The sequence below is a fragment of the Pagrus major genome, chromosome 9, assembly GCF_040436345.1.
Source record: "Pagrus major chromosome 9, Pma_NU_1.0".
Lineage (NCBI taxonomy): Eukaryota > Metazoa > Chordata > Actinopteri > Spariformes > Sparidae > Pagrus > Pagrus major.
The window spans coordinates 3001280-3027346 of NC_133223.1; the positions used below are offsets into that span (position 1 = coordinate 3001280).

Sequence of the window (26067 nt, forward strand, 5' to 3'; positions counted from 1 at the left end):
GTTGGCCAAAGCTGATTGGATTACTTGAGTGGTTGATTGACGAGCCTACACCTTCACTTTCCTACCAAGCAATATTTGGTGTTTGTCAGAATTTTGCTGAGGACAAAACCTTTTTCTCATCTGTGCTGCCTGAAAGCACCCTTTTAACTTAAAAGATAAAGAGTATTGACCAGCACCAATATGTGCACCTAATTCTTTTATCTGTGGCTTTACTGTGTCACTTAATACCATGACATGGTATGTGTATGTACATGCTCCCAAATCTCAAGCATTTACTGAGATTTTCTTTGTATAGAATGTAAATATAATACATGATATGCACAATAGCATATAAGTTTACAGATGAGTAAATTCTTCCAGTCCTATAGGTATCATATAATGATTTTAGTTTAAAAAAAAAAAAAACATCCACCTTTTTCATCATGCTTTCTGTCTGTATCATTGCAGATGATCCACTTCAGTGACAGAAAAGTCTCAGTACTCCAGTCTGTCCTCTGGTGATGATAGAATCCTATAGAACTCTGTTTACAGCCTAAACAAAAAGAAATGGCATTTACAGTTTATTCCTCTGCCTCCTGGCTGTTAGGGAAAGGCAGAGTGACAGCGTGCTCTTGAGCCAGGGCTGCCAACTCCTTGAGGAACTCACAGAAGATGACAGCACAGTACACAGCATTCTTCACTCGGAGTGCTTCGGCTTGCTTCTCCAGGCTGGAGGCCCCTCCGCCTCCCCCACCCCTGAATAGGGCGCTGTGCAGTGATTGGCCACCATCCCGTACATGTGCAAGAGCCAGCTGAGCGGCATGTCGAGCCCGGGTCGGGCTGTTGGTGTGACGAAGAATCAGGTCTCCAAGAGATGGCTTACGACTCTTCACTGGAACAAGAAAAAAACATGAAGTTTACAAGTCATCACAGTGATGACAAGAACATGTGACCTGAAATGAAATGAAAAGCCGACTAGGTTTTGTTGTGTTTTATTACTTTTGGTTGATATGGTAACACATATTTTATGTTCATAAAATGTGTTTTATGTTTTAGGTCAAATACATCGGATTACATTAAAGCTGGAGTGTGTAAGTTATTTCTGGCGTCATTTGGTCAAAAATCAATAATAACCTTTCAGCATATTGTAATTCACAGTGTTATGACAGAACACTGGACTTCTGGGTCTCCTCTTGGCTCTGTATTCAGGCTTTAAAAAATCAGTGCCGTCACAGCAGTGTTCAGCCAATCACAGTTCATTTTACAAAGCAAGCTGTTTTGGGCGCTCCTATTGGTTGCTCAACCAAAGTCGATGCGCGTTCACCTTCAATCGGTGGTGAAGGTGCAACGGCGGACGTCCCGGCAGGAAAAGCCGCTATCCCGGCATTACCAACAAAAGCGTACACGGCTAAGCAAGCCAAAAAAAGGATGACCGATGTAGAGAAACGAGAGTCTAAGAGGGAGAGTGACAATAGGCGGAATAAATCACGTGTAAACATTGGACAAGCATATCTGAGGTGGAGAGAGCTTAGCGATAGCATCGGGCTGAAGCTGGATACTGAGCTTGCTGTTCTTCTCCTGGACAGGTGAGCCTCCAATGCAAGTTTTACGTAGCTGATAATCTAAAGGTGTGGTAGTAATTGGCTGTGTAGTTGAAATAACCGTGAATCTAATAAAGCAGGCGGTTTGTGGTCACAATTGACGAGTAATGTTGTGAGTTGATTAGCTTTATGCTAACCGTAGCCAAAGGCTCACGACAGCAAGCAAGTCAGAGCCAAAGTCAATGTCAAATGTTTTGTCAATACCGTTATATATACACGACGGTATGAAAATTTCACACCACGGTAATAGTGACCAAAATTATCACGGTTATCGGTATACCGCGGTATTTTTAAAATGTCTTCAAAATGTTGAAAAAACACTGATACACTGATAAATTGAAATAATTTCACCAAGATTTATATTTAAATAGATTTATTATATATTAAAAGGCTTAGGGTATAAGCAGCCTGTTTTTGAAACGCGTCCTGTAATGTCTGCGTTACAGAGGTAGAATGAGATGTACTGGCAGTAGCACTCGATTGGCCAGCAGACCCTCTCTGTGAAAAAAATGAATAGAAAATGTCATTATTAATTATTACTGTCATTGTTACTGAATACTAAGGGTGCAACCAACAGATCACAAAACTCACAATCTAGATCATATTACTTTTGTGTGAAACAGGTTGGATAATCTTTTAGATCAAAACAAAAAGTATTATTGTTAAATTAATTATGAACGCTCTATTTTGGCTCTTATCTCTAGACACTTGTTATATTCACCATTTTATATTATTCTTTATATATAGTCTATTCTACAAATAATCCACAAGTATTATATATTTCTGATATTACTTATATATATATTGGCTGTCTGTCTCTGTCTGCTTGCTCGTCTGTCGTCAGTGGACTCGGTCAATCTGATTGGTCAAATGGCTGCTGAGCCACAGGTAGACGCTGCTCCGGTGAACGGAGCTGAGATGAAAGTCAGTCATCTCAGTCAGTTTGCATTCACTAACTCAGTCCACCCAGTACGTGTTTGTCTCAAATCCTCTTCACTGCAGCTCTGCATCAATGTTTGGGGAATTATTAGGTCGACTTTAAAAAGTAAAATCTACAATTGATAAGCGGTTCAGATAACGTGTCAAATCATACGCCCAGACTTCAGATTTGGTTCTCTTTGAAGGCGGAAAAATGCCTTGAGGGCCGCTACTATCACATCCTCCCTCCGCCATGTCTTCTTCACTACATAACAAGCGCACGTTGCACGCTGCGCCTGCGTAGGGAGACTTGGATAAAGTATCTCGCGAGTTTTCCACACCGTGGTTATCGACCGTGGCGGTTACCATGGTAATTAAAACTTAAACGGTAACCTTCACCGTCGGGAATTTTACCATGGTTTACCGTGACACCGGTAACCGTTACATCCCTAGTCCCAGTGAAGAAGAAGGGACGCCCCAGTGCTCCAAACGACTTCAGACCTGTGGCTCTAACGTCACATGTCATGAAAACCTTTGAGAGGCTGGTCCTGCAGCATCTCAGGCCCCTGGTGCGCCTGGACTCACTGCAGTTTGCGTACCAGACTGACATCGGCGTGGAGGATGCCATCATCTACCTGCTTCACAGAGCTTACACACACCTGAAGAGACCACAAAGCACGTGAGGATCAAGTTTTTTGACTTCTCTAGTGCTTTCGACACGGTCCAGCCAGTCCGGCTGGCTGAGAAGCTCTCAGTGATGCAGGTTGATCAGGACCTGGTGGCATGGATTAGACTACCTCACGGACAGGCCACAGTATGTCTGTCAGATGTGGTGACAAGCAACACTGGCACACCCCAGGGAACTGTTCTTTCACCGTTTTTGTTCACCCTCTACACACCTCTGACTTCTGCTACAACTCCCGGACATGCCACCTGCAGAAGTTCTCTGACAACTCCTCCATTGTTGGATGTATCACAGACAATAAGGAGGAGGAATACAGGGAACTAGTCGAGAACTTTGTAGGATGGTGTGGCAGGAACCACCTTCAGCTCAACATCGGGAAAACCAAGGAGCTGGTGGTGGACTAGGAAGAGCCCCACAACACCTGTTTCCATAAACAGGGAGGGGGTGGAGATGGTGGACACCTACAGGTTCCTCGGGGTGCATCTGAACAATAAACTGGACTGGTCAGACAACACTGAGGCCCTCTACAGGAAGGGAACGAGCAGGCTGTTCTTTCTGAGGAGGCTCAGGTCTTTCAATGTGTGCACTAGGCTGCTACAAATGTTCTACCAGTCTGTGGTAGTGTGGTGGTCATATTCTTTGCAGCAGTGTGCTGGGGAGGTGGCATCGGGAGCGGTGGTGCCATCAAGCTGAACAAGCTGGTGAGGAAAGCCAGCTCTGTGGTGGGGATGAAACTGGACAGTGTGGAGGCGATGACAGAGAGGAGGATAAGAGGAAAGGTGCAAGCTATAATGGACAATCCCTCTCATCCTCTCTACACCGAGCTGAGGCAACTCAGGAGCATGTTCAGCCACAGACTCATCTAACCACGTGCCTCAAAGTGCTTGGGGGGCTCTTCCATACCATCAGCGTTCAGACTACACAACACCAACACCACAGCTCCCAACACCTCCTTTTTCCACTGATTTAGGACTCAACCATACACTTCACTGTCACAAAGAATGATTGTTTTTTTTTTCTTCTTCTTGTTATTTATTATCCCAGGAACCCTGCACAGATTTGCACAGGCACATTTATTATATATTGCACACATCATGTACATACAAGGACAGTTACTGTATATAGTATGTTTATCTTTATTCTAATATTTTTTATTATATTTTTAATCAAATTGTTATTTTATTCTTCCAATATCTCTTTATTATCGTCTCTATTTTTTGAGACTTACTCTTGTGCTGCTTCTTATTTCCCTCTGTGCTGCTGTGTTACCTGTGAATTTCTCCCAAGGGGGATCAATAAAGGAACATCTTATCTTATGTGCTACCAAGCCGCAAGTATTTTGCCAAAGTTGCCTTGCCTCACCTGTACAAATGTACACGTGAAAAGATCGCTAGGGAGCTGGAGGGGGTGTCATTTTATTCCACTACAACAGACCTATGGTACAGCCGAACCATGCAGCCCTACATGAGTTTGACGTTGCATTTTATCAACGACAACTGGGCTCTGCGAAGTGTCTGCCTCCAAACAGCTTACTTCCCCAAAGACCACAGAGTGATCTAATTGCCCAGGGCCTAAAAGATGCTCTGAGCTCCTGGAATCTTGCTGAAGACCGACACATCTCTATGACAACAGACAGCAGCACCAACATGATCAAAGCTCTGAAAGACAATGGGTAGCCAAACCTCCAGTGCTGTGGACACAGGCTGCACAACGCTATAGGTAGGAGACTAAATGGCTAATGCTCCACTGGGAAAATCTACATTAACAGCCCCCTTAATGTATGATGCAATTAATGCATTTTTTTTATACTTATATTTTATTAGTTTTTATGTCAGGAATAGTCAAACATGACAACATCACAGTACATTCAAGTGAGGAATAACATAGCCAGGCAACTGGATCCTTTGAGGGCAAGCAGAAAATATAATTTTGATCTGCACAGATCAAACAGTATGTGTCCCTTGAAAAGTATCTGGCGGTTAAACATCATATCAAACAGATAGATTGGCAGGATAATGAAATAAAAGTAGAGAAGAAAAAAAAGAAAAAGGGAGGAGGGATCATGAACGACCCTCCTCATTCGTCAAGAACACCAACCATTTTTCCCATCTTGTGTAGTACATGTCTCTTTTTAGTCTGAGCAGGAAGGTTAGTCTCTCCATCTGGTGAATTTCTTTAATAATCTCTAACCAGTTAGAGGTTGAGGGTGGGTCTGACTGCAGCCATTTACGGGTGATAGCTTTTTTTGCTGCTGCAGACATTATCCTTAAGAGATATTTATCATTTTCTGTCATTCCATCAGGTAAATCACTTAAAAAAAGAGTTGTAAATGGTAGAGGAATCTGTTGTCCCAATATCTGTTGTATGGTTTTCACAATATCTCTCCAAAAAGGACATAGTCCTGGGCAACTCCAGAAAATGTGATAGTGGTTTGCCTCCTTATTTCCACATTTCCTCCAGCAGTTGTGAACCGCTGTAACTGAATATGTTTTCATTTTAGGTGTTACAAAAAAACGAACAAGGTTCTTCCAACAGAATTCGCGCCAATACATAGAACAGGAAGTGGAAAAAGCATTGCCACACATATTATCCCATTGTTTACAGGTTATTTTGTCATTTAATTCTCTCTCCCATCTCTCTCTGATGTATGTTGTGGTATTATCTCTGCTCTCAGCAATGCCTTGGTAAAGTCTTGAAATAATAGATTGGCAGGTACCATTATATGCCCGTATTATTAGTTGTATTATTTCGTTTGAATCTGTAGTTTCCTTTCCTCGGACTTCTTTCATAAAGTATTGACGTACTTGTAAATATCTAAAAAAATCCAGGTTTTCTAAGTTATATTTTTCTTTCAGTGCTTGAAAACTTTGTAGCGTGTTTTTTTCCATTATATTACAGTAGGTAGTAATACCCATACTTGTCCAGTACTTAAACCTGGCGTCCATACCATTCGGTTTAAAGTCTGTGTCATGTCCAACCCATCTGATTTTTTTCAATTGGTTCCACAAGTTGAATTGCTTCACAACCCCAAACCAGGTGTGTAATGTAAACAAGACAAATGGACTCAAATGTTCTTGAAATGCTGTCATTAATTTGACATCACCAATCATTGCTTGTATAGGGATGCCCCTGCATTCTCTTTCCATGTCCTTCCATTTTGCCTCATATCCATCATCACACCAGAGAACCACATATTTTAACTGGGCAGAATGGTAATAATCCTTGAGATTAGGGAGAGACATGCCACCTCTTTCTTTGTTAATAATCAATGTGCTGTATTTAATCCTTGGTTTTTTCCCTCTCCAAATAAAACGTGAAATTTGCTTGTCCCATTCATGAAATTGACTAGTTGGAATTTTAATAGGCAGTGACATAAATAGATATAATAGTTTAGGTAAAATAGACATTTTTATAAGGTCAATTCTTGCACTGAAGCTTAGTAAAAAAGATGTCCAGTTACCAAGGTCTTCTTTGATTTTTTTGTTCACAGATTCATAGTTTTTTTTGTACAATTCATCAGGACAGTAAGTCAACCAAATTCCCAAATACTTAATTACTTTTCGAGACCAGTCAATTGGCATTCTACGTTTGAGCTCCAGTGAGGGGATATAATTAAAGGTTAATACCTGGGTTTTCTGTATGTTGAGTTTATAACCCGAATATGTGCCAAATATATCAAGGAGATCTAAAATGACAGGAAGGCATTTTTCTGGGTTATTAATGTAAAGTAAGACATCGTCTGCGTACATTGCTATTTTATGTTCCATATTACCAATCAAAATACCCTGTATGTTACAGTTTTCTCTTATTGCCTGTGCCAAAGGTTCCAGGTAAAGCGCAAAAAGGGCTGGCGATAAAGGGCATCCCTGACGTGTGGATCTTTCCAAATTTATGCGATCAGTGAGGCTTCCGTTTATCCTAATTCTTGCTGTAGGGGCAGAATATAATGTTTTAAAACTGTTGATAGCTTTTTCATTGAATCCAAATCTTTTCAAGACTAAAAATAAATATTCCCAGCTAACACAATCAAAAGCTTTCTCCGCATCTAGGCTTGCCAGCACTGCATTTATTTTATTTTTCCTAATGTTTTGTATTATATGAAGAGAGCGTCTGATATTATCATGTGTTTGACGCCCCCTGATAAACCCAGTCTGGTCACTATCAATTAATTCTGGCATAAATGAGTCCAATCTTCGGGCCATTATTGATGCATATAGTTTATAGTCTTGGTTTAGAACGGAGATTGGCCTATACGAACTACATAATAATTTATTCTTTCCCTCCTTGGGGATAACAGAAATGATCGCTTCTCTCCATGAAGGTGGTGATGACTTATTTTCTAATGTCCAATTAAAAGAGTTAAGAAGTATTGGATTCAGCTGTTCTCTAAATATTTTGTACCATTCAGCTGGTAGTCCATCGCTTCCTGGTGTCTTATTATTTTTGAGCTTATTCAGTGCTGTTTCCATTTCTTTTTCTGTAATTTGTGATGTCAAACATTTATTTTGATGATCTCCAATTGTAGGTAGATCTAAGGAGTCTAGGAAGGTTTTTATATTGTCTTTAGTTTCTAGCACTGGCTGCGAATATAGGTTCTTATAATATGATTGAAAAGCAGCATCGATTTCCTCTAAATTATGGTATATTTGTCCTGTTTTACAGTCTGATATTTTGTATATCGATTGGGACATTTGTTTTTTGCGTACTTTTTTTGCTAGTAATTTTGTAGCCTTAGGGCCCACTTCGTAGTATGACTGTTTTAAAAATTTATGTTTTTTCTCAAGTTCCTCTTTATAGATGTCTGATATCTGATTTTTAATTTTCTTAATTTTTAACAGGGTTTGGGGATCTTGGTTTTTGCAATGTTGCTTTTCCAGTTCTTTTAAATTGTCCTCAAACTGTTTTAGTTTATTTTCTTTTGCCTTCTTGATTGCTGTACTGAGGGATATCAATTTGCCCCTGACAACTGCCTTTAAAGTATCCCATAATATATTTGGGTTCACTTCTCCATTGTCATTATGATCAAGAAAAATCTTAATTTCAGTTTTCACATCTTTTATGACAGATTTGTCATTAAGCAGACTTGTATTCAGTCTCCAAGTAGTTTTCTTCGATCTACTGTCAAGATATAATTTCAGATAGAGTGGTGAGTGATCTGAAATATCTCTAGTTCCAATTTCGCAATTCAGAATTCTATGTCTATCATTTTGAGAAATAAAAAAATAGTCTATCCTTGAATGTACTGCATGAGGAGCAGAGTAGAAGGTGTAACTTTTGTCTAACGGGTGAAGATCCCTCCAAATATCAAGTAAACCCACCTCGTCCAGCCCTTTCTTCAGCACTTTAGTTTGAGGAGTTATATTTCTCTTACTGTTAGACGTGTCTAATTTGCCATTCATTACTGTGTTAAAGTCCCCTGCGCAGATTAGTGTGCCTTGTGATTCTGAGCCAATCAGTTCAAGGAGCTTTTTTGTAATGTTTTGATCGCTTAGTGGGGGTAAGTAAACTGAAATGAGTGTAGTCAGGTGGTTTTCTATTTTACCTTGCACCAGTATATATCTGCCTTCACTGTCCCCAATCTCCCTAATTAATTCGAAATTAACAGAATTGTGTATCAAAATTGCAGCGCCTCTTTTATGGCCTGATTTGAATGTGCTGTAGAATGTGTTTTTGTATCCAAATTTTTTCAATTTTTCATGTTCATTTCGAGATAGGTGGGTTTCCTGCAAAAATATAATTTTATTATTCTCTCTTCTTATTTTTGCCATTACTTTACCCCTCTTAACAGGATTATTTAAGCCATTTACGTTCCAAGAAGTTATTGTCAAATTGCTACACCCCATAACCATAGATTAATCCACATGTGCTGGCTTTATGAACATATGTACTGTGGTAACAACAAAAAAAAACACTTACATGAACAGTAAGAACAACACTGACTTCCAACCTCAGGGTCTTACACTGCCCTGTCTTCTTCCTACACCTACTCATGCTCTGGTGGAGAATAAGTCCTACTTGTGTAGGGGCTCCCTCTTTGCAAATAGCAAAGTGTCCTTCTCCTCTTGAGCCGAACAGTCATTCACTCTCCTCCGGATCAAGTTTACTCCTGTGGGGGACGCGGGGGGGGGGGGGGGGGGGGGGGGGGGTAATAATAATAATAACCGGTCACGTGAGCTCCACTGTGATGTTTACGTTATTGCCGATGAAAATCTTTGAGCCTCTCCCGGATGCGTGTGGATCGATCTCCGTCCTGTCTGTTCCAGCATGCGCCCTGGGTGAGTTTCTGCTCCCAGTTGGTGGTAGTTTTTTGCGGCAGGTCGAGCTGAAAGCCTCTCTTTCTCATGTCCTCGCATACTTCTACTGCGTTGTTGTAGAGGCGCGGTCCGTTATCCCAGTGGATTTTCATCCGGGCGGGGTAGGGGGTCTGAAAACGTATCTGCTTTTCTTTAAGGGTCTTCTTTATATCCCTATACTCCCGGAGTCTGTTGTTAATTTCTGTGGGAAAATCGTGTGCAAATGTGACTGGTTTCCCGACACAAGTGATTTTCTTTGACCAAGCCTTCTTCAGTATTTTGTCCTTGGTGTCATACCTCTGAAAGTTGACTAGGATAGATCTGGAGACTGCTTCATCCTGGGGTTTTGGGCCAATAGACCGGTGGGCTCGTTGGATTTGTAAATCAGCTGTGCTATCCAGCGCCAGTTCCGTCTTCAAAAAGTTGTCAATAAACGCCATCATGGAGGTTCCTTCGGTGCCCTCCCTAATGCCGTATATGCGAATGTTATTACGGCGTGATCTTCCTTCCAGGTCCGTTACTTTGTCTTGAAGCAGTTTTTGCTGTTTTAGTGAGTCGAGCAAAGCATCCCTCAGCTCGGTGTTAGCGGTCTCCGTTTCTTCCACTCGTTGCTCCGCTTCAGTTAACCTTATACCGTGGTTGCGGACATCGCTAGCAACACTTTGTACTTTTTGATTTGTCTCCGCTCTGAAGTTATTAAACTCCTGCTTGATGTCGTTCTTGAAGTCCGTTAGATCTTGCTTGAATTCTCTGTACATGTTTTGATTGTCTTTGCTCAAGTTTTGAATGGCTTTGGTCGTTGTGAGGTTCACCTCTTCACTGTCGGATTCCTCCATGCTAGCGTTAGCTGTGATGTTGTTCGTTGCTTCTTTCCCCTCCTCTTCGTCTTGAATTTTGTTTACCTGATTTTTATTTCCCCGCGTCTTGCTTCTTGTCCCACTCATTCTATGTCATTTTACTTTCTTGTGATAGCAATATTCGTAGTTTGGTGGGTTTTTTTATTAAATTGATCGGGAGAGCTTTCTACCTATGTCGCCATCTTGAAAACGCTCCGCCGGAAGTCCGCAATTAATGCATTTTAATCAAATTAATACATTATTCCAACAAAATGTTCATGCATGATTCATCATAATGGTACACATGCCCTGTGTGTGTGTGTCCTGTGTATGAGTTTGAAGGTGCACTGTTTACAATGGCAGGGACATTTTGTTTACAATAAAAGCATTAAAATAAAAGCAATACTTTGAATAATTTCTTTGTCATTTGTAGTTTGTTTTTAAGAAGGAAAAAAAATCAGTTAAAATCGTAAATCGAGTTTTGTGTGAAAAAATCAGAGATTCAAGCCATATCGCCCAGCCCTACGAGAAAGGAAAGGCATAAAATGGCAAAACCTGACTCAAAGCTGTCGTAGTCTGCCTGATTTGAATGCAGATTCTCCAGTTTCCAGTTTCCCTCCTCACCTAGTGAATCAGAGCGCCGCAGGGGAGGAACTGCTGCAGGCGAGTCAGTCCAATCAACTTTGCCTCGGGCCACCAGGTACTGCTGGGCTTTCTTCAGCATGGCTGGAAAGTCCTCATGGGAGGCTGCAAATGCCTCGATCCGGTTCTTCACAGAACCAAGAACCTGGGGAAATTCAAGGAAAAAGCTGTCAGACTTCTAATTGATTTGCAAAAGCAGATGGTTTGTTTTAGTTTAACACAGTTAATTTTATTTATGACATAGAGGATCTGACTTGTAATCTGAAGCTGCACCATCTGGCTCAAAGGCTGGAATGGTCATTAAACTCCACTATATTAAAGCAATGAAGGGGAAGAAGGTGAATATTTTGCTCTTCTGAGAACAAATTACCATTACCCTAAGGCTGTCATTGAAATTGTTTGTGTTCCCAAAAAAAGTGCACTTTTGTTCTTGTACAATGCAGTATTCAGTATAATGTATTCATGGACAGAAATACAATGATAAGAAACTCTATGCAAATTGATTGTTGATTGATGCTTTTGGAAGAAAACCTTGCACAGAAGTGAGGTGGGCAGGAAGTGAACAATGATGTCTAAAACCAGGAGACTCAAAAGCGTCATCTCCAGTTTTTACTGAGTACCTTGTCTAGAAATGCTAAGTTCAGTAGATAGTATAGACAACATGCCTCGGCCAATATATCCCAAGTTTGGCATGGTGCAGTGTACCTGTATCAGTGACTTGACACTGGGCTGGAAGACCATGTTGGTGTTGAGCAGGAAGGAGCGAAGGAGGGGCTGAGGATAGCAGGCCAACTGAGCCACGATGCCTGTGAGCAGGATGTTGACATAGAGCGAGTTTTGGAGCATGTTCTCCAGTTTCGCGAACAGAACCACCATGAATGGACCTGCAGAGAGGGAGACTGATGGATCACTGAACAGAAAGATACAAGACAAGTACAGTCAAAATAACTCAAGTGTTTTTTTCCGCTCAGAAGCTATATTTAGCAAGAGCTGTGTGACAATTTTTTTTGATGCAGGACCAAATTAAATAAAAAAATTAAATTATAACTTCTAGATGTGATAGAACTGCATTAATACTACACAGAACCAATGGTTGCAAAAAAGTGATAACTAGTGGAGATATTTCAGAAAATTAATATCTCGGGTTAAAAGTGACTTTCTGTTATTAATTTGATTACTGTAAACATTCAACAACAACTATTTCAATGAATACATGCTGGCAAGTTTCCTTAGGGTCTCTCCAGTGAAAATTAAACCATTGGTGAGGCTTTAAATACACAAACACAGAATAGTTAAGATATAGGATTTTGCCAGGTCCAATGAACCCGATAAATAGAAGTTTTCCAAGCGTTCTTTTCAAGAAAATCCATGACATGAACTAGGAAAAGTTCTGGATTTTGGGTGAGTTGGCATGGAATGACCCTGCTGCTAGAAATGTTATCCAAGTGTTAAAGCATGAAGCTGGACCTCAGATTACCCTGCATAATGTTGCCTAAGTAGTCTTTGAAACATGCAGGAGATGGCTTCTTGTACCACACACCTCACTACCTATTTTAGAAGCTTCTTTTAACTGGCCCCTAAATGCCTTCAGTTTTATTATCACAAGGGACATACACCCATACAGTGTCATTGACAATAATAAATTCAGAAGGATGAGACTGACCCAGAAACTGATGTGAACAACAGCCAGTCCGTAGCTTTTTGATGAAAAAATAGCCAAGAAGTTATCGAATGTCACAATCATCTTCTGGGGAATTTCTTATTCATTATTTGAAATACAATGAAATAAATGATTTAGCCATTTTAACCACTTTTATAATTAAAAAAGTAAACATTTCAAATAGGGCTGTGCAATATAACATATATCATGTGACAAGAGAAAAAAAATTATTGTTTCATTTTATGCAATTTTGTTTACTTTGTCGTGGCACAAATCAAACTATTTACGGCAATATTTTTGATAATTGTTTTCATGCAGGCAGGACAAATGCATGAAAGTAACACAAACAAGCATGGTGGATAGTAAATTTGACACGTTTGGAGTCATTCTGGTACATTTCATTTATAAAGTGTTCAATTTAAATTAAATATGAAATAGGAATTTAATATAAGTTATAGGTTAAATTTACAGAAAATGTGCTGTATTGCAATATGCATCGTTGTAAGATTTTGGACACAGCCCTAATATTAAATTCTAAATGGCACTGTATTTTCTGGATCTTCCTCTTTTTATATTAGATCCATGACTGTGTACACACATATAGAACAGTCAGAGAGAGAGGTACACGCCAATAAAATGAAAACAAAATACCACCCCTCAATGATGACGTGCACAACTAGGCATTGATAACAAAAATACAACCAATAAAGTCATCATGCTTCCAACAGTAGCTCTACTCTCGATTGAAAACACATATGCAGCAACAGAATGACATCAACAAACTGACTTTCACCTGTGTATGGCTGAGAGGCAGGCTGATTTAGTGGTCGAGCCGGACTACAGAGGCCCATCACAGATCCTTCTCCCTTTGTGTCGTCCATCAACTTCACCTCCAGGGCCGAAGACAGGTGCTGTTCCTCCTCCTGCCGCTCAGCGGAGAGGGACTCTCTGGCAGTTTCCTCTAGCTGACAGGCTTCTCTGCTGCGTTCCTTCACCCGGTCCTCCAGTTCCCTCAGCTCCTGTGTGAAAGCCTCGATGCTGATGCCCTGGCCATTTGAATCTGCGGGGAGCTGTGGCCCTCCTGGTGCCTGCTCCAGCAGCTCCTGGATGAGACTCTCTACAGATTGTTGTGCCTGGTTGGCTTCTGGAAGATCCGAGGATGTATTGTGTGAGTTTGAGGTGTCGCTGGTCAGCAGTTTGGTGTCAGAGGTTGGCTGGCTGATGGAGCTCTGAGAAGGAATCTGGCAAAGAGGTTTTACTTCACTCATTTCACTGTTGCTAAAAATGGATTGTGGGAGAGCGGTGCAGCTTTGGGAGGGGCAGGTGACAAGAGATCCATTTTGATTTGCATTTTCATCCAAATACTGCTGCTCCCCCAAGTCTCTCTTCACTTTCTTTACCTCCAGTCCTCTGTCCCGATTGTCTGAGCACCCGTCCCCCTGCCCCCCTGTCCCATTATACATGGCCTGATAGCTAACAGTGATAGCAGAAGTTGGAATGTGAGGAGCTGGGGACAAGTTGGGGTGAGAGGTCGATAGAGGAGAGGCTAAAGACGGGGAGGAGGGAACAAGACAAGGAACAGGCTTTGGCAAGAGCTCCTCTCTCTGCAGGCTGCGTTTCTTGGAACGTGGTGTGAGGCTGATGCAGTTGTTTTTACCAATCGTAACATCCCACTCTCCGCTGTCCCGCTCTGAGCTGCTCCACTCTGATCGTGCTGCGGCCACAATGGCCGCCCTCTGCTGGCCTGGAGGGGTGCTACTGCCTCCTCCCTGCTGGAAAGAGAAGTGCTCAGGGAACATAGCCATGGAGGGGTTGGAGGTAGGTGGAGGTGGGGGTGGAGGGACTGTGTTTGGGGAGGGGTTTTCGCCATCATAGGGAGCCGACCAGTCGCGGCAGGCCCAGGAGCAAAGCTCGATGCCCCGCCGGGCGTCTTTGAGGTACTCCAGGTAACCTGAGTCCCAGTCCAGAGAGTCTGAGTGAGCCTGCTGCTGGTGCATTGGGCTGTCAGGAGACAGGGGTTGGGAACTGGAAGGACCTGACTGCAGCGGCTCTGTGCTGGTGGGGGTGGAAGGACCCCCTCCACCCGTTCCACCTCCACTGCTCTGTTGGCGGATAAAGAAGGATAATCGAGATGGGGTGTTGGGTCTGGGTGGGGCTGGAGACTCTGTGCTGGTACTGTTCAGTACTGTAGGATGACATAACACAGACACAAACAGTTTACTTTCAAACACCACAGGTCAATGAATATCAGAACAAATTCACCTGCTACACAAGGCTTAAAAATATATACATATATAGCACAATGAGCGTTTGCCTGCGTTTGATTTTATATGTAGAAATGTGGTCTTTCTAAAGGACTCTGATTCTGATTCTCAATTTATAGACATTAAATAACATAACTTGATAAATATTGTAAAAATGTTAGTATATGGTAATGAGATCTGATAACACAAAATTGTTATGCAGCAACCTCATCTAAATGAAATACAGCTCATTTATATCAGATTATTCATTGCAGACAAAATGTTTTTCACTGAATAGGATGTACTGCCCAAGCTACACAGTACTGTATGTGCACATGTCAGTAGCCAAAGCAGGAAAGTACTGCTACAAAACAAAGTCAAATATATTATCACAAAACACATCAGAGTCCAGGTGATGCCAAAATCATAACACAGCTGCTAGCCTACTGTTAACACTCTGGAACAGACCTGTAATTTCAGTTCCTGTTATTAAAAATACAGAAATTCAAGCGCAAAAATTGATAATTTGTGTGTATGCTACAATATTAATCCAGATCCTGACAACATCCTGAGTAGCTAGGATGTTGTCTGTTGCTCACCTTTGCCCCAGAATGCATTGTCCTCATCCCGCTCAGCAGAGGGCACTGCATACAGCCGGCAGCACTCTGGGATCAGCGACAGGAACTTGTCCGCTGACTTCCCGTACATGTCAGTCTCCCTGATAGCACGACGCTGACTCAGCATTACATGAGTGCAGGGCAGCAGATACCTGGGAACAAACCACACACACACACACACACACACACACACACACACACACAGAAAATATTTAATCTGGATTTACATGGTTTACATATTCAGGCTATACACATTACTAGAAACCTTAAAGCTGGGGTTGGTAAGATGAAAAACCGTCAAGCCCAAGCTAGATTTTTAAAGTATCCAGCCAGTAAACCCTGCCCCCTACACTCAGGCCTCTCTCCCAAAAACATGTCGCCAAGACGCACTGTCTGACAACTGCTGACGGAGTCCGAGTCCTCACAAGCAGTGGGGAGGAGAGTGTATCGGTACATCGTTTTCATCACAACATCTAACTACAAGTAACTACTTCATGTCTCATTCGCCTGTAAGTAAACACCTAATATAATCATATTGAATGTAAACAAACATAGCCATTGCCAGTACTGATAGCTGTCAAGCTAGCTTTGTTAGCATTGACAAATTGTTTTAAAAGTGTATTTTGATGTTGTAACTCATTGCTGGTTAGCTAGCAGCAGCTGGCTATGGTAACGTTAGATATGGCAAAGCTAAAACATCAAGATTAGTGGTGGGCCTGCTACATGTTTTTTGTGTTACCCTCAGTGATTCACAGACGAACATGAATATTGTATTGGACTCATGATGATATGATGTTTTGCATGTTAGAGCTTCCACAATGAGCGCATCATTGACTGATGACGAGGACACGCCAGAGCGAAGCACATCATCACATCAGAGAGGACAACAGGTGGACAACCAGCAGTGTCTGAGGAAGTGGAGGCAGAGGCCGTGGACATGGGAGGACGACAGGTCAAGGAGCAGATGATCATACGTCGAGTAGAAGATCTTCAAGCTCAAAGGATTGCACATGAGCCGGTCGGCATCTAAAGTAGAACATTGCTTGTGCTTTTTTTTCTAATAAACACCACCTACAACTAAACTACTTGTGTTTGTACAGTATATTGACCAGGCATGTAACTTGAACACACAAGCGCCCTAATCAGAATCACATTTTTTGCCAAGTAGTTTTTTACAAATTGGATTTGTGTTTTGGTGCATAACAATAAACACAGTCAGTAGAAAAATGTAAAGAGAAAGGGCTGGTACTTCAAGTCAAAAGCATGAATAGATAAAATGGAAAAAAAGTCATATAAACTGGATATCTGTACAGTTTTGTCCAGGAATGTCTAAAGTATTCACCACTGAAAGTGTATATGTTGACAGTATGCTGAGGACAGTCAAGCTCTGTTCCATAAAAATCTCTTATCATGTTGCTCATCTATTGATTTACAGGCCAGAATTCAAGGACTACGTTTGGAGCAATCACATCAAGTGCTGAACTCTGCCTGACACCTATTTATTTGTTGTTCTGTATTTACTCCTTGTTTTGCATTATTTCTAAACTGTTTGAATAAAGTCTTGAAAATAATAAATGCCTTTTCTTTACACTTCCAGCATAAACACCAAACCATCACAGTTCTTACACTTTACATGATGCACTAATAATAACAACTGAATTAGGTAACTCTTGTTTATTGAATTTTTTGGAACACATGTAAATAAATAACAACAAAAATAGTATACCTTTTATCATTTCGACAATATACAGTACAATTAGCATGAACAACTATATACAGGAAGGACATCCAGAGGTTTCTTGACTGATTATAAACACAGATCAGTGTTAGCCAACAGGTTAGGCTGCTGATGGCGGTGCTGTCTCAATCCTCTGCTGAATGGCAGTGATTGTCCTGTAGAAAGAATAGCACAATTACTTATCCGACAGTAAATACAGCTTTTCAAGGACCTTGAAGTTATTTTCAATTTATTATAACACAACAACTTTGGTTGCATTTTATGCAGTGACAAATATTCCTGAAAAAATCCAGAAGTAGCCTCTGTCACATCAGAATTGTGTCATTTACAGTCATTTCATATTTATCAATTTGACTTTTGGGGGGGGGGGGTTAGCAAAATGTCACTTTCAGAGTAATTTACATGGTTTCATGTGTTTTTTTTTACTATGCATTTTGACAGTAGTGACAGTAGTGTGTACAAGCTCTACTTTCCAGATGTTTTGTGGAGTACCTGGTATACAAGTAGGAAGTTCCAGCTTAGTGAAACTTTCAGATTACTTTACAACTTTACCTGTCCAACTCATCAACTCCTGTGACTGAAAAGCCATAATGTCTGAAAAAATTATAATAATTACAGAAAACTGGATAAGGATGGAAAACTAAAGGCATTCAGTGCATGAAGGTATGACAGCCAGAGTCCCTCTCTTTCACTATCAGTATCTGCTCCTGCATTTTATATTCCTTGTTTGATCTCAAATGGTCACCCCAAACATCACATGTCTAATTCTATTACAAATTATAGAGCTAAAAATGTTATTATTGTACAACCTACCATCCATTGCTCTAAGTTGCATTCTGCCAGTAAGCCCTGTGGTGACCCAGAGCATATTTTCAACTCACATGCTTTTAAATGCAGAAAGGGCTTAGAGGTTTGATACGTTAAACTATCAGAAGTCTGTGAGTCTAATCAAAAATTAGATGAATTGAAAATTCTCATATCACAAACTGATCCTGATATCTTCGTTCTGACAGAAACCTGGCTCAAGCAGAGCATTAATGATTCAGAGGTGTCTCTGCTTTACTAACCTGAACAGAATAGACAGAGTTGGAAGAGGGGGCGGTGTGGCTGTTTATGTAAAATCAGGTTTATCTGTCACAGTTTTAAATGCTGTCACTATACCTTATTCCTTTGTATTTATTGCTCTGAAAATTAACTTATCTTGTAATATTGCAATCATTGTTGTGTATACAGACCCTCAACTATCTCTAGCGCAACTGATAATTTAGCAGACATACTTGCTCAGTACTGTAACTCACAAATGCTGGTTCTAGATGATTTTAATCTGGCACAGCTGATTGATGAGCCGACCAGACCTAATTTGAAGGATCCCTCAAAGTCAACATTGATAGATCTGATTCTGTGTAATAGGAGGGAGAAAATTACTGACTCTGGAGTTTTTGTACTTGGTCTAAGTGACCACTGCCCTGTAGCCTGCATTAGAATGGCAGCATTGGCAAAATAAACATCAAGAATTTTTATCAAAAGAAATTTAAAACATTTTAATGAACAGGCTTTTTTAACAGTAACAGTAATATACAGTATACTACTGAAATACTGGATGTAGAACAGGCTCTTAAACATTTCACCAACTCTTTAGTTCCCATTATTGATAAACATGCACCCCTCAAAAAGCTCAGGGTTAAAGATAAATCGAACACCTGGTTCAGCTCAGAACTATCAATGATACCCAATACAAGGGATAAAGCCTGGGCTTTATCAAGGTGTACTGGTGAGGAAGCCTACTGGTTAACTTTTAAACAACTCAGAAATAAATGCATATCTTCATTGAGAAAAGCAAAGGCCAACTATTACATAGAATTAATCTCCAGCTCTAGTACAAACCCATCCAAATTTTGCAGTAAATGTAAATAAAAACAAATCCTCTATGTCTATACCTTCTAGTATGACATTAAATAATTGCCAAATAGATAAATCATCAGATATTTGTGACGATTTGAACAATATTTTGCTGCTGCTGGAAATCAATATGACATGGTGTACTCGGGTTCTGCTTTTAACAGTCAGCTGCTGCCTCATGAGCATTATATCATCATCAAGGTGTAGATATAAGGAAAGCAACTGGGCAGGATAAACTAGACATAGTTTATATTTTTTAAAGCTCTGTGCTCCGTTTATTTCTGATGAAATTACTTATCTTTTTTAATCTATCCATTTCTACTGGGGTTATCCCTAAGATCTGGAAAACTGCACATGTTGTCCCACTGCATAAAGGTGGTGATAAAGCTGATATTAACAACTATCGACCAATTGCTAAACTGCCTTGTCTTGCTAGGGTCCTGGAATCATTAGTCAATAATCAGCTCAAATCATTCCTTTCAATATATCCTGTTTTGAGTCCTCACCAGTCTGGTTTCAGAGCTAAGCATAGTACTACTACTGCTATCACCTCAGTTACTAATGATATTAAATCTGCTGTTGATGAAGGGAAACACTGTGCTGCCCTCTTTGTGGATCTAACACAAGCTTTTGATACTGTTGACTATGCTTTGCTCGGATGTTAAGTGATGTTGGTTTTGATTGTAACTCCTGTAATTAGTTCAAGGACTACCTGACTCACAGACAACAATGTGTGACTGTAGGAAATGATCGTTCTGTGTTTATACCATTGTCTAAAGGGGTTTAGCAAGATTCAATACTGGGTCCAGTCTTATTCAGTCTATATTAACCATATTACATCCTCTATAACAAATTGTAAAGCCCATCTTTATGCTGATGATACAGTCCTGTACTGCTGTGCTAAATCTGCACATAAAGCCATTACAATTATCCAGCAAGCTTTTGACAAACTGCAAGATTCTCTTTTTAACCTGAAATTAGTCCTCAATGCAAACAAAACCAAATCCATGATACTCTCAAGAGCAAGAGCTATCGCAGACATTGGTCTGCATGTTACCACTCTAACAGGACACAGTATTGACATGGTTTCTGAATACTAATATTTGGGTATCTGGTTGGATCAGAAACTCACATTTAAATTTCATATTAATACACTTGTTAGCAAGCTAAGACTTTTTTTTTTTTTTTTTTTTTTTAAATTATACAGAAACAGAACTACTTCCCCCATGTTCTGTAGGAAACGGATCACTGAAGCTGTCTTTTTATCTGTCCTGGATTATGGTGATGTTATCTATAGACATGCCTGTGTCTCCACTCTTACTCCACTAAGACTCGATTTATCACTCCGCCCTCAGATTCCTTACTGGTGACAGTTATTCCACTCATCATTGTATTCTATATGAAAAAGTTGGATGGGCACCTTTAACAGTAAGACGTGACAGCCATTGGTTTCTGTTTCTTCTTGAAGCCTTAAAGGGCAAAATGCCACCATATATCAGCTCTTGGTCACAGAGTCACTATTCAACACGCTCTAGTGATTGTATAATGCTCCAAGTTCCGCGGGTGAACACTAAATTTGGAAAAACTGCTTTCAGTTTCAGTGCTCCATACACTTGGAACATTTTACAGCATACATTTAAACTTGATACAGTTATACCTATAGGTCAGTTTAAGACTTTGATTTCAAACTACTCAGGGTGTGAATGTAAGCGTTTTTAACTACGTGCTGTCCTGTATGGTTGTCTGCCATTTATCTTTTATGGACCTCATTTTTATTTGTATTCTGTCATATTGCTTATTATCTGTTATCATTTTTATGTACCCATTCTGTTTATTCGCTCTGTGATTATGTTTGTTGTTTCTGTTTGTTGTCAGATTTTTACACCTACTCTGTTTTTTTTATTTGTGCCCTCGACATCATTGAAAATGAGGGCTTGCCCTCAATGATTTTTCGAGATTTCAATAAAGGTTGAATGAATGAATAAATGAAAAAAATATTTACAGGTACATTTTCAATGTGTTTACAGGACATAAAGTTACATTTGAATGTGCTTATGGGGCATAAAAAAAATATTAATTCTCTAAAAGACAACACAGGACTGTTGCTATGTAAAAATGTAAAAAATAGAAGTCTGGGGTTAGACTCCTGGGAACTTATGTGATGGGTGGCAAGCAATTATTTGAAGGGGTTGGTAGGTGCACTGTGTGCAGCAATTATGGTCAATGTTTCCCACATTCTACTGTGGTCAGCTGACAGTCAGATTATGAATTGAACTACAAACTCTACTTTCTTAAAAAATGTCTTACTAATATGCAATAGCTCAAGTGGTAGGCCAATCAAGCCAATACTTGAGGCATTTTCCTGGTGCAGCTAATGAGATGATGCCACTCCTTTTTGTATTGTATCCCTGCTAAGGAACACATTCATGCACACAGAGCAAACCAACTTGAAATGAGATAAAGACATATGTATCTATGAAATGTAGCCATCAAAAATACATATTACATGAATAACAGTGGTCTGATCCATGTTGCTACCAGCATCAAGTTACACTCACCTGTCAGAGAGAGACTCTGCAGAAATAGTGGAGACGGGGGGGCGACACCCGTTCTGAAGGACCGCCATTCCGACAGTCCGCCATTCCGACCGGGTTATGGTTAAGGTTAGGGTTTCAGGTTCGGAATGGCGACCTTTTTTCAAAAATAATTAAGGGCCGGCATTCTGAAACATAAAAGTGAACGTTCGGAATGGCGGCCCTTTGGAATGCCGCCCTGGACCCATTGGAAACAGCAGGGCATGGTTCTGCTGTGAACATCACATAAATACCATCTCACAACATCGGCTCACAAATAGAATACAAACCATAATCACAGATGTATGCAATCTTCCCATGACCTCTTAAAAGTGGACTTGGCCTTTCACACGTGTAGCACACAAGAATTAGTCCACCTCTCACATACAGCTCGTCTGGCTAATGTCCAAACAGCCCAGGGTAGCAGTGCATGTGTGAACACTGCTATATGGATTAGATCCACGGTACGTGTAAACGTTGGCCTGCGTGTAAACTGTAACCTTATATGTATATACGTTTCATACGTCAGTAGTCTATCATAGCTAGCTAGCTAACGTTAGCTACAAGCTGATGTTGCTTACGATTTTAGTGTTAGGCTAATACATGCAACAACCATATAAGGAGCTAACGTTAGCTACGTTGACTACATAATGCAGAGTAATAATTCCTTTTCCCCAACCAAAACAAAGCAGCTCATTACCTGTCCAACAGAGACACAGCTACCATGGCGTCCGTTTTCAGGCCTTCGACTCCATCAGTTGTCTCCATCGTTGAACAGCCACTCCAATGTTAACTCTCCTTTCACCTCTTGAGCTGTCCAACTTCTTTTGTAGCCTTCTCCAGTTCGGTCTTTCTTTTCTTGCTCTGTTTGGCAGTGCTAGCTGCTGTAGGTACAGCTGCTAATTAAAAGTATGTCTGTACTTTCTCTGCCATTCTTGTCTGTAAACAACGAGCTCATTCCGCCACAGCTCCAGCAGTGTGATGCGTAGACTCCAGTCACGTGCAGTGAGTGATGGGCAGAGTCAGCGCAAGTGGGCAAGTAAGGACAGATTGATAGACAGGTAGGCTGTCCATACAATATCTTTGGGTCGCTAAAATTGATTGGACAAAATTATTACAGCCCTGTCACTGCCACAAACCATGTTTTTTTCCCCCCAAAGCATTTTATATTTTGATTGCTGTCTGGATGTTAAGAGATTTTCTACAAATATAATAAAAAATGCTTCTGAACAGAATTACTAACCCCAGCTTTAACAGACTATTGTTTCTGTTTAGGTGAAACAAAACATAAATTCAGTATTATTTGATACCACATTATTTTTGCCAATGTTGGCTATTGTTTTGCTGTGACAGGTGAGCTGCAATTACAAACTTTAGTTAACTTGTAATTCTTAATGGTCTTGGTGATAAAATACCAAGAACAAAGTCACAGGTAGGTGGATGGGTTGTTTTAGTCCTGAAGACAAAATAACAGTGGCAAAACTGGCCATAGAATTTTACAAAATGCACAATACAGTTTGTTTTCTATCCACAACTTCCTGGGGAGGTTACTGAGGGAATTATTGACGGTGCCCGGCAGAACTAGCATAAGCAACAAATAGGATTATAATGATGCACTGGTGGCACTTTCAAGACTTTCTACGTGTTAGCTAAGTAATGATAATAGTGTAAGTACTATTTATTTAATAAAGCCGCGAACCTAGATCTTCATGAATGAATGATTTGCCCTACCAATAGGGATGTAACTGTTACCGGTGTCACGGTAAACCACGGTAAAATTCCCGACGGTGAAGGTTACCGTTTAAGTTTTAATTACCATGGTAACCGCCGCGGTCGATAACCACGGTGTGGAAAACTCGCGAGATACTTTATCCAAGTCTCCCTACGCAGGCGCAGCGTGCAACGTGCGCTTGTTATGTAGCGAAGAAGACATGGCTGAGGGAGGACGTGATAATAGCAGCCCTCAAGCCATTTTTCCGCCTACAAAGCGAACTAAATCCGAAGTCTGGGCATATTTTGGCTACTATAAGAATGCCCAGGGACAGCTGGTTGAGGATGGCAGCCCTATCTGCAGGAGCTGCAAGAAAAAAGTGGTTGCGAGGGGCGGCAACACGTCCAATTTATTTACTCATTTGCGTGACCATCACCCTCAACAGTTCAGCGAATGCAAGGTAAGTTAACCTTAAGCTCAGGTGCATGATGTGTATATGTCGAGTTTTCTCTGTCTAATTTGCTGTCACTAATGTAAACTGACCAGATAGTGGTATAACTGAACGAAGTTGATCCGTGATTTGACACGTTATCTGAACCGCTTATTAATTGTAGATTTCACTTTTTAAAGTCGACCTAATAATTCCCCAAACATTGATGCAGAGCTGCAGTGAGGAGGATTTGAGACAAACACGTACTGGGTGGACTGAGTTAGTGAATGCAAACTGACTGAGATGACTGACTCTCATCTGAGCTCCGTTCACCGGAGCAGCGTCTACCTGTGGCTCAGCAGCCATTTGACCAATCAGATTGACCGAGTCCATTGACAACAGACGAGCAAGCAGACAGAGACAGAGACAGACAGCCAATATATATAAGTAATATCAGAAATATATAATACTCGTGGATTATTTGTAGAATAGACTATATATAAAGAATAATATAAAATGGTGAATATAACAAGTGTCTAGATAGAGATAAGAACCAAAATAGAGTATTCATAATTAATTTAACAATAATCCGTTTTGTTTTGATCTAAAAAATTATCCAACCTGTTTCTCACAAAAGTGACATGATCTAGATTGTGAGTTTTGTGATCTGTTGGTTGCACCCTTAGTATTAAGTAAAAATGACAGTAATAATTAATAATGACATTTTCTATTCATTTTTTTCACAGAGAGGGTCTGCTGGCCAATCCAGTGCTACTGCCAGTACATCACATTCTTCTTCCGTAACGCAGACATTAAAGGACGCGTTTCAAAAACAGGCTGCTTATGCGCCCTCATCACAAAAAGCCAATGACCTAGATGCAGCCATTTCTTTCTTCATTGCTAAGGATATGATGCCATTCCAAATTGTGGAGAGGCCTGGCTTTTTGAGGCTGATGAAAACTGCTGTGCCTCACTACAAAGTTCCGTCACGGATTTTCTTTTCCAAGACTGAAATCCCCAAACTCTACAATCAGGTTAAAGCTGATGTATGCAAAAGTTTAACTCAGGGGATTTTTTTTGCTGCAACAACTGACCTGTGGACAAGTGAAAGTGGAGCTGGTCTACCATACATCAGCTTCACCATTCATTACCTCACCCCGGACTGGCAGCTTGAGGCTCAGTGCTTGGAAACCCAGTTCTTCCCGGACGATCACTCAGCTCAAAACATCAGAGAGTTTTTTGAGAACATGCTGGAGGAATGGGCAATAAAAAAGACAGACCTGGTCTCCATAACCACAGACAATGCAACCAACATGATAAAGGCTTTTGAGGACTTCCCAGAACTGTGGCTTGGGTGCTTTGGCCATAATTTGAACCTGGCCATTTCAAAGGCTCTGAAAATTCAAAGAGTGGACACAGCAGTTCGGGCCTGCCGTCATCTGGTCCAAGGCTTCTCACAGAGCTGGAAGAGAAGGAGGGCTCTGAAAGAAAAGCAAGCTGCCCTCAACATGCCACAGAAAGCTCTGATCCATGATGTGGTCACCAGGTGGGGATCTACCTACAAAATGATTGAGCGATTCCTCAGCCAACAGCAACCAATCTGTGCTACACTGGCTGGAGAAAGGGGAGTATGGCATCTGATGCCCAAGGATGCTGACATAAGTGTCATGGAGCAAGTGTGCCAGCTCTTTGAGCCACTGAGCAAGTTTACGGATGCACTTGCCTCAGAGACACGAGTGACACTGTCAGCCGTCAAGCCTGTCCCGGACCAAATCACCTGTGAGGTACTGGTGGAAAATAATGACAACTCATCCTTGACTAAGGAGATGAAAAGGGTCATGAGAGAAGACCTTAACAGCAGGTACACAGAGAGGGCAAAGAATGTCATGAAAATGGCTTGCTTCATTAATCCCCGCTTCAAAATGAGCTTTTTGGATGAGCCTGAGCCAGCAATTGTTGACAGCTGTGTCCAGGAAGCTTTAAAGCTGACACCTGCACACACTGGAGAGGAACCACAAAGTAGCAGCGACCCCCCAGTGGCATCAGAGGGGAAAGGCTTGGCTGGGTTGTTGAAAAAGATCTCCTCAACTAGACAGAAGAGAGGTGAAGAGGACAACACTCCAACCACCCCAGAAAATAGAGTGAGAGAAGAGATCAAGATCTACCTCTCTCTGCAATCTATTCCAGCAGAAGACGATCCACTGGTGTGGTGGAGGGGCCATGCATCAGAGCTGCCTTATCT

At 41.0% G+C, this 26067-nt stretch overlaps 1 protein-coding gene across 1 annotated transcript in view; it reads right to left on the reverse strand.

The window, feature by feature from the left end:
* Window positions 1–477: 477 nt before the first annotated feature.
* The window catches only part of LOC141002091 (FHF complex subunit HOOK-interacting protein 1B-like), a 61472-nt gene continuing 35882 nt past the window's right edge, over window positions 478–26067 (reverse strand). Inside the window, exons 8-12 of the mRNA XM_073473250.1 lie at window positions 15457–15626; window positions 13408–14799; window positions 11660–11838; window positions 10937–11099; window positions 478–871 (exon numbers count right to left, since the gene is read on the reverse strand). Coding sequence (XP_073329351.1) covers window positions 561–871; window positions 10937–11099; window positions 11660–11838; window positions 13408–14799; window positions 15457–15626 — 2215 coding nt within the window. The 3' untranslated portion in view covers window positions 478–560. The remainder of the gene's footprint in view (window positions 872–10936; window positions 11100–11659; window positions 11839–13407; window positions 14800–15456; window positions 15627–26067) is intronic.